Source organism: Balearica regulorum, chromosome 15 (assembly GCF_011004875.1).
Source record: "Balearica regulorum gibbericeps isolate bBalReg1 chromosome 15, bBalReg1.pri, whole genome shotgun sequence".
NCBI classification, from domain to species: Eukaryota; Metazoa; Chordata; class Aves; order Gruiformes; family Gruidae; genus Balearica; species Balearica regulorum.
This window is the reverse complement of record NC_046198.1, coordinates 2,074,952-2,091,104: the sequence shown is the minus strand read 5'-3', so window position 1 is coordinate 2,091,104 and position 16,153 is coordinate 2,074,952. Positions and strand designations below refer to the sequence as shown.

General features: G+C 67.7%; 1 protein-coding gene across 5 annotated transcripts; it reads right to left on the bottom strand.

The window, feature by feature from the left end:
* Nucleotides 1-201: 201 nt before the first annotated feature.
* On the bottom strand, nt 202-15,644 carry SBK1 (SH3 domain binding kinase 1). 5 transcript variants are annotated; one of them, XM_075767567.1, is made up of 4 exons: nt 14,895-15,644; nt 1,932-2,134; nt 1,625-1,827; nt 202-1,127 (listed from the first exon to the last, which is right to left on the bottom strand). In XM_075767567.1, the coding sequence occupies exons 1-4, from the start codon at nt 14,954-14,956 to the stop codon at nt 345-347; spliced, it is 1,251 nt and encodes a 416-aa protein (XP_075623682.1). In that variant the 5' UTR covers nt 14,957-15,644; the 3' UTR covers nt 202-344. The 5 variants fall into 5 exon arrangements, with proteins under 5 accessions (XP_075623682.1, XP_075623680.1, XP_075623684.1 ...); XM_075767565.1 differs by having other exon boundaries at nt 1,932-2,129; XM_075767569.1 differs by lacking the exon at nt 14,895-15,644 and adding an exon at nt 9,039-9,249.
* Nucleotides 15,645-16,153: the final 509 nt, after the last annotated feature.

The window sequence follows — 16,153 nt, the reverse complement described above, 5'->3', positions numbered from 1 at the left end:
ATGTTGGGTGACCCCTCCTTGTGCCCCCCTGGGGAGCCTCGGAGGGGGCAGCACGGCTGTGGCAGGAGCCGGGGACACCGACGTCCTCCCCGGCAGCAACTGGTGCCCTTGCCCGGGGGGGGGGCGGGGAGGGGGGGGATCAGCATCCTCAGCGCTATGGAGCGCAACCAGTTTTGTCCTTTTCCTCTTCGTTTTTGTTTCTTTTCTTTTTTTGCTTTGGGAGACCCGGAGCCTGGTCCCAGCTCGTGCCACCGCCACGAGCGACCCCCCCCCATCCCTGTCCCCAGGGCGGGGGGTGGGGGACGGGACGGGACAGGCGGCCGCCGCGTGTCACCCCGGCGCCGTCAGACGCAGATCTCTATTGCTGTGGCCAGGACCATTTGCCCTTTGCCTTTGTCCTGCCGTCCGTCTGTCCTGCTCGCCGTCCCCGGGGGAGCCACGTTCGGCTCGGAGCCGCGGGGTCCGCTCCCTTCGGTCAGGACGGTCCTCTTGAGCGGGGCGGGGGTGCAGGAGCCGGTCGCCTCGTGGCGATGGGGACCGGCCGGGAGCTTGTCCCCGGCGTGCTTGCGGGAGCGGTAGGAGGGTCGTCGGCGCACCTCGGCCATCAGGTCGCACTTGATGAAGTAGAAGACCTCCTTGACGGGACAGCGCTTCTCGGGGTCGAGGGCCAGCAGGCGCTGGAACATGCGGAGGGCGCTGTCCGTGAAGCGTCGCCACTGCGAGGGCAGCCCCCCCAGCCGCCCCTTCTGCCACCGCACAAACTCCTCGAAGAAGGCGTCGGAAGGCGCCGCCGCCTCCCAGGGGAAGTTCCCGGTGAGGACGCAGAAGATGAGCACCCCGAAAGCCCAGACGTCGATGCTGGTGTCCACGGCGAAGCCCTCCGCCCGCCCAGCTTGACAGACCTCGGGCGCCGTGTAGGGGATGGTGCCGCTGATGCGCTTGACCCGGCAGCCCACCTTACGGGTCATGCCGAAGTCGGCCAGTTTGATGCGGCGGCAGTCGCGGTCGAAGAGCAGGACGTTCTCCGGTTTGATGTCCCGGTGCACCAGGCTCTTGCTGTGCATGTAGTCAAGGGCCAGACCCAGCTGCTGCACGCAGCGCTTCACCAGCTCCTCGGGGAGCCCCACCTGCGGGCGCGGGGACACGGTGTCAGCCACCCGTCGCCAAACCCCGTGGTGATCCCCCCCAGCTCGGGGACCGCCATATCTGTATGATGTCGTTACACATCCAACGCGGTCGTGTCTGGTTTTGTCTGGGGCGCTTTCTGCGTCAGGGAGATGGGTGGTGGGTCCCAGGCCACCCTAGGAATGGGTGATGGGTCCCAGGGCTCCCCAGGGGAAGGGTGGTGGGTTCCGGGCCACTCTAGGGACAGGTGATGTGCCCAGGCCACGCAGGGGACGGGTGATGGGTCCCAGGTCACTCACCCTAGGGATGGATGATGAGTCCCAGGCCACTCTAGGGATGGGTGATGGGTCCCAGGCCACCCAGAGGACAGGTGATAGGTCCCACACCTGCTTGTAGGTGCTGCAGATGTTCTGCTGCATTTGGGACCGACCCATACAGGGATATTGGACCCCCTCCCCCACCCCAAAAAGGCTCCCACGGGAGGGGTGGGGGCTCCCACCTGCGGCGGGATGATGTCGAAGAGGTCCCCACCCGGGGCGTACTCCTGAGCGAAGACGTAGCAGTCCTCGGTCTCGAAGACCACGTCAAAGACCTTGATGATGAAGGGGCTGGAGGAGAGCGTGTTGGTGATGCTGAACTCCCGCAGGAAGTTCTTCAGCTTTGTCTTGCTCTTGTTGACGAACTTCAGGGCCATCTTGGTGCCTGTGGTGAGCAGGGGACGGGGGTGAGCCCGGGGCACGGTTGGGACACGCCGGGCACCCCCCTCCCAGCGCGGCCGCGTCCCCCACGCTCCCCTCGCCCCTCACCTGTGCTTTTGTGGGACACCAGGTCCACCTTGCCGTAGGTGCCCTTGCCGAGCTCGCGGATGAGGTCGTAGTGCTTGCTGATGTCGGTGCCCGAGAGGGTGCGGATGGCCAGGGACTGCATGTCCTCGGTGATGAGGGGCACCCCGCAGCAGGCCAGCTTGCGCGACGGCTCTTGCTCAATCGAACCCGCGCTCATGGCTGCGCTGCAAGGCAGAGGCGCGTCACCGCTTGCGGTGGGTGCTGCAAAGCCACCGCGCCCCATCCCGTCCCTTGTACAGGGGCACCGGGCTGCTCGGGGCGGTGCTGAGCCGCCCCAACTGGGTGCCACCCCTCAGTCCCCGGGGGCCACCGACCCGACGGCTCTGCAGAGGATGCTCCAGCCCTGGCGGGGGCTGTCTGGGGGCAAAGCGAGGGCTCGAGGCACGGCAGAGCCAGGAGGGCAGGGACACGGGGGGACCCCCCCTCCCGTTTCCTCAGCCCTGGTGCGCTCACAGCCACCGCGCGGGACGGGAGCCGAGGCCCTTTGGGGCTCCCCCTCGCTGCCGCAGCCCCCCACGGGGACCTGGGGTGCCGGCCCTGTCCCCTCCGCCCCTCCTGCCTTCGCAGCGCACCGGGAGCCCCCTCCAGAGCTGATCCTGCCCGGGAGCCAGCGATGCTCCGGAGCGGGGCCAGGGCCATGCCGCACGCGCTGAGCGGGACACGACGGCTCTGCGGCTAATCGCTCCGTGATACGCCTCCGACCACCCATCGGCGCCGACTCCCGGCTTTCCCCTACCAGGGCGTGTGACGCCTCGGTGTGGAGCCCAGCCGGCGGCACACGGACGACAGCACTGACATTCCTCGTGCCCGACAAACCGGTGGCGGGTTTTTTTCCTCGCCAACGACAGCCCAGCCCGGACTCACCCACGCCACCGCGGCGGCATCGGAACCACCCCGGGAGATCTCCTCTGATGTCTTCAGGGTGCCACATCACCCCCCCTCCCGCCCCGTCATCCTGCGAGAGCACAAACCCACCGCCCCGCCGAGCCGCCCCGCGCTGCAAACGCGCACGAGAACGCGGCACGACCGCCCTGTGCCGAGCTGAGCCCTGACCCCGGGACCGGTGGGTACCTCGGCATCTAAATCCGGCTGCTTTTTATTTTGTAGCAGATCGACAAAAATCATGGGACGGCAGCCGAGCGGGCGCTGGTTTATATTTAGATTTTTTTTTTTTTTTAATGCGGCGTCACAAAAAAAAAAACCTAAAAAAAACACCCCCCAAAACCCCAAAAAACTCAAAATTAAGCCAGCTTGTCTCCGGGACCGATAGCGCTGGGGGGGTCTGATCGGCACCGGGATGGAGTTGGAGGATGGGTGGCCAGGGATGCAGCGTGGGTGCTTGGTGTTTGCAGCCGGGGGCTCGCCGCCCCCGAAACACCCTTTGGGTGTTTTGGGGGCGGCGAGCCCCCGGCTGCAAACATCGGCGATGGCGAGCGGCCCTGCTGTGGGAACGAGCCTGCAGCACCCCAAGTTCAGGATCCTTTCCCAACAAGGTTGAGCTTGATGTCCAACCTCTCCCTCCTTTCTTTCCACCGCTGCTCATCCCAAAGCAGGGCTCAGCTTCTTAATTTATTATATTTTAATTTTTTTTTTAATTTTTTTTTTTTCCCCTGGGAAGTTGGGCAAAAAATAGAAAAGGAACTTCAACATGATGATGTTCCAAAAATGTAGCGGCTTGACTCATAAGATCTCCAAAGCAGCTCATCTCCATAGTGTTTTATTGGCCTCCTGGAAGAGGAGCATCATTTCAGCGTCTGGGTGCTGGAGGTGGAGGTGGATCAGCGCAGCAGCTCGATGGATGCATGACTAAAAACAGCTCCCAGCATCCCGCAAGAAGAATTCTGTCTACACTCGAATTTACAATCACGCTCGTCAATGTCTCTTAATGAACCGGTGTTGAAATGCAATTATTCAAGTCGGCAAAGTTGGGGTTTGAGGGGAAGGAAGGAAAAAAAAAAACCAAAACCACCAAAACCAAACCTGCCGGTGGGATGGGAGAGAGGAGACGAAGGACTGACGGCGGCTTAAAAGAGCTCTCCGAGTCAAGGACTATTTGGTTTTGCCTTTGGCTAAAGCTGGGGGGGTTTCCAGGCAGCTCCTGCAGCCGAGAAACCCCCATCGCAAACGGGCATCCCACCACGCAAGGTCTGCTGCCTGCTCCCTGCCTGCTCCCTGCCTGCTCCCTGCCTGCCTGCCCGGCTTTCACGGCCACCCCGGGGCATTTGCGGTGCTTTACGGAGCAGGAAACCGGCCGCGGTGCGGATCTCGGCTAGGCGGGGCGCGCTGCCGGGGACGCCGCCGGGGATGTGGGTGCTGCCGGGATCCTGCCACGCTGCCTCCGTTCCTGCCGGCTCAGCGTGACGCACCCCGCTCTGTCGAGGCTAACGGGTGCGCGGAGGCAACGGTGATCCCAGGGAAACCCAAACCGTGACGGTGGACAAAACACCAACGTGCCGAGGCCAAAAAAAAGAAAAAAAAAAAAGCATAAACGCAGAAGTTTTCATTAAAAATTGAAATGCTTTTGAAAACACGCTGGTTTTGACGTAAGCAGCAAAGCGGGGCGGCAGCAGGAGCTGGTTCCACGTGCTCATGGGGACGGTGGGACGCGGGGCGCCGGTGCCGGCGCGGCAAGAGAAGAGATGCTGCCAGCCCGGCCTTACCAGGGTCAAGGTCCCGCGTCCTTGGGCTATGCCCGTCACGCCGACGCAACTGCCCGTGCAGCCGTGTGCCAGATCGGGTCAAACCGGAGCAGAAATGGGGCCTTTTCCCGGCACGCCGGCTTCTCTCCTGCCTCCGCGGCACAGCCCCAAGCACCGGGGGAGAGGACTCAGCGCCGCGCCCAAAGGAAACCCAAACCGCCCTGCCAGCGCACGGTCCCTGGCTCGGCTGTTCCGGTGCTGTGGAAGAACGAGCTTTTCAAAGCGGGGAGGAACAATGCGCGTCCCGGCTGAGTCCCGGCGAAGGTCACCGCGGCACAAGACCCCGGCCAACGGCAAAGGGGCAACAAAGATGCTGCCAAGCGGCACCGGGACCCTGCCGCTCACCACAGGCGGTTTGTGCCGTCATCTCCGCGCCCTGAACCGTTTCTCCTACTATTCAGACTAAAATTGTTCAGTGTTTAAGCTTCAGAACCATTTATCTCATTGAGTGAGGAGGATAATCCACCCACCTCTTCCTCGCTCCCTGGCAGGTATTTATAGGCAGCCACTCATCTCCCGTCGGCAACCGCCGCTCCGCTCCCCAAACCTCCCCGGCTCCATCCCCAACAGCGCCGAGCAGCTCCCGGCAGGATGGCATCCCGTATCCGGAGCCCGGCATCCCACCGGGCACCAGGGCCGGCGTCGCCAACCCGCTCCCGCCCTGGCAAGGGGATGCTCTCCCCTGCCCCGCGTCCCGCTCCGCTGCGCGCCCGGCCCTGGCTGCGCCCGCTCCGCCAATAAGTAATTGCAAACTCATTAAGAGCTCGTTGAGAGGAGCGGAGGCCGCCCCAGGCCCCCGGCAGAGGAAGCTGCTGGAGCAGCGGCTGCTTGGGAATTTAGAGGGAAAAGGGGGGAAAAAAAACCCCAAAACCCTCCGGTCTCCGACAAGTCAGGAAAACAACCCGGTTACTGAGGGGGGGGCAAAGGAAAAGGGTTCCGGGCTCAGCCCGACGCGGGGGTCTCTACGGCACGCTGGAAGTCCGGCGAGGGGCCAGGGCTCGCACCGTGGGCCAGGAATTGGGAAGATGAAGGGACAAGCCCCGCGGGGCACGGTGACAAGACCCAGATTTCTCTGCTGCGAGTGGAGAAATGAGAAATACGCGGCAGCGGGGCGGGCACAGGCACACGCTGCTCCGCCCCGGCCGCACCACGTGTATTTCGCAGAGCTTCGATTCCCCCCGTCCCCATCCCCAAACCCTCGCGACGCTCCCTACGCCAGCAGTGTGCTCGCTAATTATGCTGTAATTGGCATTAGTTATTAGCGGGTAACACCAACTCCTCCCCAGTCCCACCAGTCCCAGGGCACCTGCTGGGGGGGGGGGGTGTCACTCCCTCCACACCCCAGCCGGCTCCCAAATCTCCCCTATTTTCTCCAAACCACCCGCTGAGCCGGCAAAATCATCCGCAGGCGAGCGCTTGGCCCCACCGGGGCCGTCCCCGCTCCCGCTCCCCCCACCTCCCGCACCGCCCCGGTGCTGCCCGTGCGAAGGGGACGGGCGATGCCTCGGTCGTGCCCCGCGCCCAAGCCGCTGCCTCCCAGCGCCCCGCTCCATTTCCAGCCTCCGCCGCCTCCCTTCCTGCCTGACCCCGTTCCGGGGACATCCTCTCATCTCCTCCGCGGCGCGCCGGCGCGAGGCGTTATTAGCTGCGGTTCCCGGGGGCAGCGGCACGGCGGTGCCCAGGGAGGGCTCGCAAAGGCACCTTCGCCTAACAAGGACGGCGTCTCCACGGGCACGGGGGGGGGGAGGACAGGCATCTCACGGGGGCTCAGAGCCACGGGTACCCGCCGTGCCCGGACATCCTCCGGCCAGGCAAGGGGGCTGCCTGCAGGCAGCGCTGCCCTCCACCCGGACCGGCCGCTGCCTCCCACCCCACCAAAAGCAGTGAAACGCGGGTGGGGAGAGGGTCCCTTGGCCCACGCGCCGCCCCGGGGCCGTCCAAAGACAAGCCGAGCGCGTCCAGGAGGCAGCCGGTCAAGCATGGCACGGGGAAACCGGCCAGCGGCTGCAGACGGGCGGCATTTCGGGGACGGCCCCTCCTCCAGCATCCCCCCACCCAGGAGGAGCAGCCACCCCCCAAAGAGGCGATGGATGGGGCACGTCTCCGTGTCCTCTCGCCGACTCCGTGGCGGTGGGAAGGCGCTGGGAAACGCTCGAGCGCCGCTTGCACCACGAGCCTGAACCAGCACCAAACCTCCACCGAAGCGCCGCAGCAGCCGTGACTTCCCAGCGCCCCCAGTTTGGGACGCTTCTCCACGCGATGGCACTGAATTCCCACTTATCCAGAGTTTCTCATACCAGGTCCTTGCCCGGACCAGAGCAGACTGCCCAGCACCAGGATCGGCTTCGGCAAAACCAACGAACACCCAGAACCGCGCGGGCTCCCGGCCGGTGGGAGCTGCTCTCCTGGCAGGGACGTCTCGGCTCCAGCGCAGGGTCAGGCCCCGTCACACCCCTCCGGAGCGGGAAGCGTCTCCCATCCTGGCCATGAGCCCGTGACAAGCTTCTTCAGCCTTTGGTCCCAGGATTCAGGTTTCACAGACAGCCTCCGCAAGAAAAATTTGGGAAGAGCAGATAAAGCAGCGCCCGGGCTCTCTCCTCCAGCAGCCCTCGCCAACCTCCCGAGGGACGAGCAGTCACCGCTCTCCCCTCCTGCTGCCGTCCTCCGTGCCCTCCGCACTGCTCTCCCGGAGCTGCCAGCAGGATTTTCCCTGCCCTCGTTGGCACTGCATCGTCTCCGTCCATCGGCCCCCAACGCCAGGACCTCGGCCGCCTTTCAGCGCTTCGGCCTCCCAGGATTTTTCCTGACGAGCGGGATGGCTTCGTTAGGACCTCAGCTACTCCAGCCTCCGGCTCCTCCCGCCTTCGCCGCGCCTTGCCGCCGGCACCGGGGATTTATGATTACTTCATTGTTTGATTGGTTTCATCAGCCTGTCATCATCTCCCTCCCAAAACTCTTCCACCAGCGCCGGCAGCATCGCACGTTTGGGATCTGCAAAGACAAACGCCCCGAGCGGCACCTGCCCATCGCCCGCCCGGTCCCCGCGGGCACGGCCAGCCGGCCCCTCGGCCCCTCTCGCTCTCGGGGGACGGCAGGGCGCGTCACCCTGCTGCAAAACCCAGCCCCGTCCCCGCTCCAAGGGGCTTCGCAGCCTTTACACGCTTTGGGGCTGCTGTCACCCCGCAGCCCGGGCATCGCCCCGGCAGCCCCCGCCTCAGCCCTGGCTCCCACCGAGGGGGATGCTCCCACCTCTCCCATCCTCGCCTTCGCTCCCTCGCCCCCCGGGGCAGCCTGTTCCCGGCAGCGTCCCGGGCAGGGTACGGGAACACCCCGCTCACGGTCACGCCGAGAGCCGGCTTGGGTCAGGGGCTCCGCACACGGGCACCCGGGCTCCCGGGTTTTGGCAGGCGACACCCCGACGCCAGATCCAGCGCAGAGGGGTGCCGAGACCGAACCGCCCCGGCTCCCCGTGCCGCTCGCCCGATCCCGAGCTGCGGCAGGACTCCCGGCTGGCATCGCCCGCCCGCGGCCGTAGCGCCAGCGAGGCCGGACCTGCAGGAAAGTGGGTCACGCTCCCCCTTTCCGAGCTGCAGCCGGCGGGAGGCCGGTGCGGGCTGGAGGCCGGCTCCCGCACCCACACCGTGCTGGCGGCGAGGGGACACGAGGGGACACGACGAGGGGACACGAGGGGACACGACGAGGGGAGGTGGCCTGAGCTGCCCCCGAGGCCGCCTCTCCCCTTCTCCCGCCTCCAGCCGCTTTCCCGAGGCTGCGCCCCGCGCATCCTTCCAGACACCCCCCCCCGCCTCCCCCCCAAAATTCACCGGGACCCCTTTCTCCCTCGGACACCGTCCCCGCCTGCGGCCCCGGAGCAAGTGGAAGGCACCGGCCCCCCCCCCCCCGCCGCCGGCTCCATCCCCGCTCCGGCCCAAACTCCTTTCAAGTGTGACTCACGCCGCTTCCGTCTCCGGCCCCGAGTTTGTCCCCGCAGCCGCAGGGCCGGGGCCGGGGCGCAGGTGGCAGCGGCCGGACGAGGGACCCGGGACCGGGAGGAGGCCCCCGGCGGGACCCCGCGCTCCTCCGGGGAGGGGACCGACCCCCCCCGGGGGCAGCACCCGCATCGCCCGGTGCCCCCCACCCCCCGCACCCCGCACCCCACCCGGCTCCCCCCCCCGTTGATCCCGGAGCCCCGGGTGTACCGCCATGGATATTTTGGCTGGCGGGGACCCGCCGCCGTCCCACGCTCCCCCCGGCGCCGTGCGGGCAGACAAAGGGCGGCCCCGCCACAAAGGCGCGGGCCGGTACCGGAGCGGGCGGCGTCCCCCGCGCCCCCTCCCCACCGCCACCGCCGCCGCCGCCGCCGCCTTACCGGTGGGGCGACCCGCCGCGCCCCGTCCTCGGCGGGAGAGGAGCCGGAGCCGGAGCCGCCGCCGCCCGCCCCCCGCGCGGGGCCGCGCCGTGCCGCTCGCCTCCCGCACCGCCGGGCTCATGCCGCGGCCCCGCCGCCGCCGCCGGAGGAGCGGAGCGGAGCGGAGCGGCGGCGCCCCCCGCAGCCCCCCGGCAGGGCAGCGCCGCCCGCCGCCCCCCGCCCCGCCCCGCGCTCCGCCCGGCACCGGCACCGCCCCGCAGCCCCCGGGGAGGAGGAGGAGGAGGAGGAGGACGGGGGGGGGGGTTGCAGCCGCCGTTTCCCGCGGGCGCTGGTGGGGATGCGGGGCGCTCCCCATCCCCTCGGCCGGTCCCGTTCCCGCTCCCCGCCCTGCAGCCCTCCGGGGTCCGTGGGCCCAGGGCCACGCGGGGGTTGCGGGTGGGTTTGCCCCGGGTGGCGCTCGGTGCGGGGGGGGACCGGTCTGTCCCCGGGCAGGAGCCTCCTTCCCCCCCCCCCCCCCCCCACCCGGGGGTGGGCGGGCGGTGGTGCGGGATGTGCCGGTGAGCAGAGGCTGCGACAGGCACCTCCTCAGTGACCCACGCAGGGATCGGGCCCCTCGCCCCTTCCCCACCCCGCTCGTCATTGCGTGCAGCAATAAAGGACACCGATAGCCCAAGCTCGGAGCATCTGGGATCCGCCGCCATCTGCACCGTGCGTGGGAAATGTCCTCGCACGGGACCGCATCCCGCTGTCGGCAGGTCCCTCGTCTCCCGCTCTCCGTGAAAATACAAGACTTTGTGTTCGTCCTCCTTCAGCGCGGGCGATGCCCACTGCGGTGCGGGCACTGCCCAGATCCCCCTCCGAAGCGCCACTCCTAAACACGTGCAGGACACGTGGCTTCCCCCGTGCACTCCCGAACAGCGGGACTCCGGACCGAGCCACGCCGGGGAAAACCGGCCGAGGCGGACGCGCCGCACGGGCTTCTTCTCAGCCTCGTTAAAGTTTGGCAACGCGTTCTGCACTGGGAGCTCCCGGGCACCTCCAGCCCCGGGGCAGGGTGGCAGCTCTCCGGGAGGAAGGTGAGGGGTAGGCACCGCGCTCCTCCTCAGAGCCTCCCTGGCCACATCCAGTCTTTCCCGATTTCTTTCTGCGCTCGCCAGGGCTGAGCAGGGACATTTCAACACGGGTCACGTTGTGGTTTGGGGCTTCCTTGGCTCTTAGCTGGGCGCTGGGTCCCTTCGCTCCCACGATGTCGCTTGGAGCCGACCCACAGCCGTGGGGCTGCCCCGTGCTCTGAGGGGTGACGGGGGGTTGTTCCCACGCTCCGCAGGGCCGCGCAAGCCGGCTGTGCCCGCTCTGCCGGGACCGTGGCCGTCCCGCTGCCCGCCCCAGGCCCCCCACCGCCGGGCCGTCGCCACTGCCTCACGGGCGGCTCTAATCCGCTTCCAGTTTAGCACACAGAGTAATTAGCCTTTTTATGAATGACTTTAAAGCAAGAGTCTGAATCACATTCTGACACTTCTCTTTAATTTGGTGCCAGGCGCTGCTGTGACATTGCCACCCTTCTCCCATCCGGCAGCCACCCGGGGCATGGCCGGCCTCGGGTCTGGGCAGCGGGAGAGATGGCTGTGGCTCACGAGCGCTCGCCGGTCCCCCCCATGCCCCCTCCGCTCGCCGGTCCCTGCCACAGCTCCCGGCAGCCCTGGCTCGGATGCTCCGAGTATGGACGATCCCCACCGGGATAGGGGCATCCGCACGGCACGAGAGGAGAAATGCCGTCCCCTGCGTCACCGGATCCCAGGGACCCAGCAAGGCAGGCAGGCTGGATGGGTGCTGGATGGGTGCTCAGACCAGCTGCCCTGGGGCTGGGAAGGGGCAGCAGAGCAGCTCAGGGGCACCGGGAATGGGCACGGTGTGGGAGACAGAGCCGGGGCCTTGCAGGTGCTCCCCGTGCTGCCGCATAAGCAGGACACGGGCTGGTAAAACCCACCGCAGCCTTCCTCGCACGCCCCTTCCCACAGCACCCGCACAAGGCACCCGTCCCCCCGTGTCCCCTGCCTGCCCTTGCCGTGCCGTCCCCCGGCTGCGGTTCCCCGGCTCCCGCAGCCTCCCGCTCGCGGCGTTTCGAGCTGCGCCTCTGAGCTCTCCTTCGGTTCGCCCTATTTATAGCTCAGGGCTGTTTCTAGGTCAGGAGCCAGGCGCCGGTGCCCGGGGAGCCTGCACGGGGACCGCAGGGGGCTGCAGGGACGGGCATCACACGCCCCGCACGCGGCTCGGCTCCCGGCGTCACCGCCCCGGTGTTGGAGGATTGGGCTGTGCCGCACCCCAGGTACGTGGGGGTTCAGCTGGTGGGGAGGGACCAGCTGGGCAGCGGTGGGGGTCAGCAGGGCTCCGTGGGGCTCCGTGGGGCTCAGCAGGGCTCCGTGGGGCTCCGTGGGGCTCAGCAGCTCATTTTGTGTCCGCCAGGCTGCAGACCGGCACATCACCGGTGCGTGAGTCACGCACAGATTGAATAATAGTAACACCAACAGCACCCGTTAGTGTTTGCATTGAGCTCATGGTCTTCAAAGCACTTAGAGAATATTAATAACTAATTAAGATTAGCGAGATGAAAGGAGCCGGATCAAACATGTTTATCACCTAGCTCAATCCCAAACCACGCGATGAACCCACAGCTCCCCAAGGGACCACGAACGCCCCTGGGATTTCTGCTCAGAAAGGAAATAGCCCAGGGGATGCGCTAGGACAGGGCGGCCAGCAGGGAAATGACCCAAAAAGCCCAAAATATTTCTAGCAAGCCCAGTCCCCTCCAAGCTCAGCAAGAAGGTCACTCATCCCTTCACCGTCGCTTGGTGTGTGTCCCCCAGCAGAGTGGGAGCCAAGGGGCCGTGGCCCCATAGCACACGGGTCGGGGTGCCGTGGCCGAGTGCCTGCGCCCACCCGCAGCCTGTCACGCTCCGGGGACGTGAGCTGAAACCTGCCTTAAGATGCTGGCAGGGATGCCGGGAAGGAGCAGGCAGGGAGGGAAGGAGGGAGGGTGACGCGGGAGCGGAGCACGCCGGGAGCCGCAGCACCAGCGGCGGGGATGCGCTCAGTCCCGGGAGGTGCCGGTGGCATCTTCCAGCTGCTTTTGGATGTTTTCCCCCTCTGCAGCACCCACCGAGCCCCAAAACCTCCCACCATGTCCCTTCGCTCTGCCTCGCCACTCGGTGCAGGCACCGGCGCGACCTTCGCTGCCTGCTGTCCATCCCGCGCAGCCGGGGCTGCATCGCCATCTCGGGGCGCACGACCCACATTGGGGGGGGGCCAGGTGCCCCCTCGGTCCCCAGGGACAGCGCCCAGCCGGGGGGATTTCGAGGGGAAAGGGGGCCAGTGGGAAACGGGTTCCCAGAGCGCTGGGGTACGGGGGGGTTAAGTGCCCCCCACCTCGGTGGTCGCCCCACGCGGCGTGCTTCCATCCCCTGCTGTGGCTGCCGGGATGAGATTCCCAGCGGCTGCTCTCAAGGTCAGGCAGGAGACGCAGCCCGGGCGCCGTGGGGAGCAAGGTGCAGCGTGGTGGGGACGCGCCAAGCCGCTGCCAGTGGCCGCTGGGGTGCTGCCTCCCCTCCCGCAGCCCCCCAGGCCCCATGCCCTGCTCCTGGGGGGCACAGGATGGACCCAAGCCAGCCGGGCGGGGGGCACAGCGTCCTGGGTGCTGGCCCCCCAGCACAGGATGGGTCAGGACCTGCCGCACCGTCACTTGCAGGGAGCTTGGAGACGGTGTTGACTCTGGAGCGTAACGACGACTGTTCAGCTACTGGGTTGAGAAGAAACAGAACGGCTTGCTTTTCAGTAGGTTTCTTCCAAAAGCAGCAGAACGGGTTCCTTCATGGGGGAGGTGGGATTTGGGGGTGTAAGGGGGTCCCGGCACTGTCCCCGGGACGGAAGCCGCAGGCACCGGCTGAATCGCTGCCTGGGGCTGCGGCACATCTGTGCCCGTGGCTGTGCCTTTCCCGTCCTGTCACCAGCTGGGGCCAAAGCAGCAAACGGGACGGGACCGGGAGCGTGGGGAGAGCCGTGCCGGGCTGGGGCCTGCCCTGGCACCCCGGCCAGCCTGGCACCGTCCGGCACCGCACGCCGTCCGGCCGCCTCCGCTCGCAGCCCGTTCTCCTGGCACCATCTAGCGAGGCTGTGGGGACAGACACGCTGCCGCCAGCACCCACCCGTGTGGGCCCACGCGCTCCCTCCGGATCAGGGTGACAGGGCCAGGGACGGGCGGTGGGGCGGTGGCGGAGCAGGGAGCACCCAGTGGGTCCCTCTGCCGGACACCCCCCCCCACCCCCCGCCAGCCAGAGCCTGGGGGCGGCCCATCCCGGGAGCTGCTGTGCCGGTGGTGGCAGGCGATGACAGCTCCGTCCCCAGGGGCTGGAGCCAGGCCCAGGGAAAGGCTGTTGGGGACAGGCTGGAGACAACTGGGGAGGGATGCTCGGGGATGGGAAGCCCCGCCCTACCCCCAGCACAGCCCCATTGAAGCGGGGCAGGACACGGGACAAGCCACAGGTGTCCACCCTGCGCTGTCCCCCCCCCCGTGCAGGGAGGGGTGGTCCCCACGGCCACCACGCAGGACCTTGGACCACCCCCCGCTGCCGCTCTGGGTGCTCCCCTCCCTGGCTGAGAACGCCAAACTCATGCCACCTGTGGCCCCGCACAAGCTGGGTGCTGCTGGTCGGCTCCGACCCCAGGCCGGGCTGTGAGATGGGAGCCCCGGGGATGCTCCGCACCCCTCTCCAGCCAGCAGCACCCACACCTAATGCCCCCCTCCCACCCCCAGTCTCCCAGTCTCCCCCAACCTCCTGGCACCGTCCCAACCAGCGCTGAGCTCGTGGGCAACGACTCACGGGAATCGAGGCTCCAAAAAACGTGATTTTTACACCAAAACAAATCCTACGGCTTCCTGCACGTCAGGAGGAAGGACAGACTGCCTGGACTGACACGTGCCCACAGCCCGGCCGATAGCCCTGCCTGGCCACCAGCCCGGCACCGCCGCTCCCCCGGACCTCACCGTGGGCAGCCGGTGCTCGGGGTGGGACTCCCGGCCGCGGCGGGGTGGGAGATTTGCTCTGGGAATGGTGGCGCGGGACAAGGAGCCGGCAGTGGCTCGGTGCCACGGAGGAGCAGTTGGGCACAACATGTGCCGGCGTTCACACCTCGCATCCCTGCCGGCTGCCTGGCCAATTCCGGCACCGGCACATTTGCCTTGGCTGCCGCTCAGCAGCGCGGACGGGAGAGGAGCTTTCGGGGAGGGGGGGGAGACAAGCGCCGGTGCCGAGAGGGCCAGACCTCGGGAACCTCATGGCCCTCCTTGGGGACCCCCCAACCGCCCTGGCCCCTGAGCCCCCCAGCCAGGCCCTGCCCCAAGGGCGGCAGCAAGGCCCTGGGAGCAGAGCCGGGCCACGGACCCTGTTCCGGTGAGCAGGAGCAGTCGGGATGGCTCCGGATGCTGCCAACAGCCCCTCTGCCGTGGGCACACCGGCACCATTCGGCACGGCACAGCACGGCACGGGATGCCCACCCCGTGCCCTGGAGAGCTGCTGCCGGGAAAGCACCTGCTGGATGTGCACACGTGCTGGGCACGCAGCCTCTCCCCAGCATGGCACGGCACGGCACGGCACGGCACGGCACAGCACCAGGCCCCGTCTCCTCTGGCCAGGAGAGGATGTGCCTGCTCCAAGGGAAATTTCGGCACAGCCGAGGCAGGCAGCTGCCATGCCCCGCATCGTCCCCCCAGCCCGGCTCGGTGCCGTGCTCCCATGCCCCTCGCGGGCTCACGACGTGTCCCCACCAGCGGCGTGCCACCCGGCCGGGCACCGCGGCACTGACCTGTGCAGGTGCAGAGGCTGCAGCTCCTCTTTCTGGAAGCAGACGAAGCAGAAGGAATCCATTGCTCAGTTCCGGCAACTGCTGTGCCCGGGCGAGGGGGACCGCAGGCCAGGCAGCGCCGGAGGGGTGTTGGCATCTTCCTCCCCCTGGCCAGTGCCGCCGGAGGCTCACACTTGCCTGCCTGGGGCCATGGTGGCAGGGAGCCCTTCACGCAGCCAGGCTGAGCACTGGGGCCGGCCGCTCACCGCACACGGACGCGGCACCGGGCTGTGCCGTGTCCCGCGTCTCCCTCGCTCCGGGGCTGGCGATACCCAACGCCACCCCGGCACCCATCGCACAGTGTGATCGGAGGCAGCGCCGGTCCTCAGCGCGTGTGGACAGGGACCTGGGGTGGCATCACCCGGGCCAAGGAGTCCGGCAGGGCAGGATGAGGCCAAGCCCTGTGGTGCTTCAGAGGCCGGGGGAAGCGGCTGCCCCGCTCCGGCACCCGGCGCCCACGTGGCACCAGACGGTGGCAGGCACAGAGGACGGTGCCCGTGGTGCTGCCAGGGAAAGTGTCCCCTGCGCAGGGGCTTGCAGCAGGTGGGATCCGGCAGGGTCTGGCAGGATCCGGTGGGGTCCGGCAGGGTCCGGCGGGATCCAGCAGGCAGGCAGCCGGGCCGGGAGCACCACGCGCTCACGGAGGAAAGTTGTGTCGTCGGCGAGCTGCGGCTCCGCGGGGCTTGTCTCACCGGCAGAGCAGCCGCTCGCTCTGACAGCTAAACCAGTGTGCGAGTATTAATAGCTCCGGATTCATGCGGCGAGGCTGGGAAGTTAACTCCTCGGCTGCCGCCACCGGCCCTGCCCAGGCTCCAGCCGCCCTCTCCCGGCTCCGGGCTGCTGCCTCGGGGCTCGCCAGCGCCGCAGCTGAGACCTGGCAAACTCAGCCTGCCCGCCCGGCACGCCGGGTGTCACCGAGAGACCCGTGCTCTGGCCCCTGGCACCCCGTCCTTCCCCTCTGCCCCTTGGCACGGGGCACGTGGACAGCTGGGGAGGGGATTTCTCGTAGCCTGGGTGCCCGTGGGTGCCCCGCGCCCTGCCGATGGTGGAGAAGGTGGCCTGGCAGCCATTCCTGGGGAGCTGCTCCCCGCTGCACGGCTGGGCACGGTGGGGCACGGCAGGAGCATCACGGTGCTTTGGGAGGGGTGTCCCTGCCCCACAAATGGCATCTTTTCCCCACGATGGGTGTCCCTGTCCCACAGGGGGTGGCAGCCATGCCA

Coding starts and splice junctions, on each gene's coding strand:
- SBK1 (XM_075767565.1), bottom strand. CDS start 15,030: ATGCCAACACCCCTCCGGCGCTGCCTGGCCTGCGGTCCCCCTCGCCCG. Junction 2,130..14,894: donor CAGCCTCTGCACCTGCACAG/GTCAGTGCCGCG, acceptor CTTGCAGCGCAG/CCATGAGCGCGGGTTCGATT. Junction 1,828..1,931: donor GGTGTCCCACAAAAGCACAG/GTGAGGGGCGAG, acceptor TGCTCACCACAG/GCACCAAGATGGCCCTGAAG.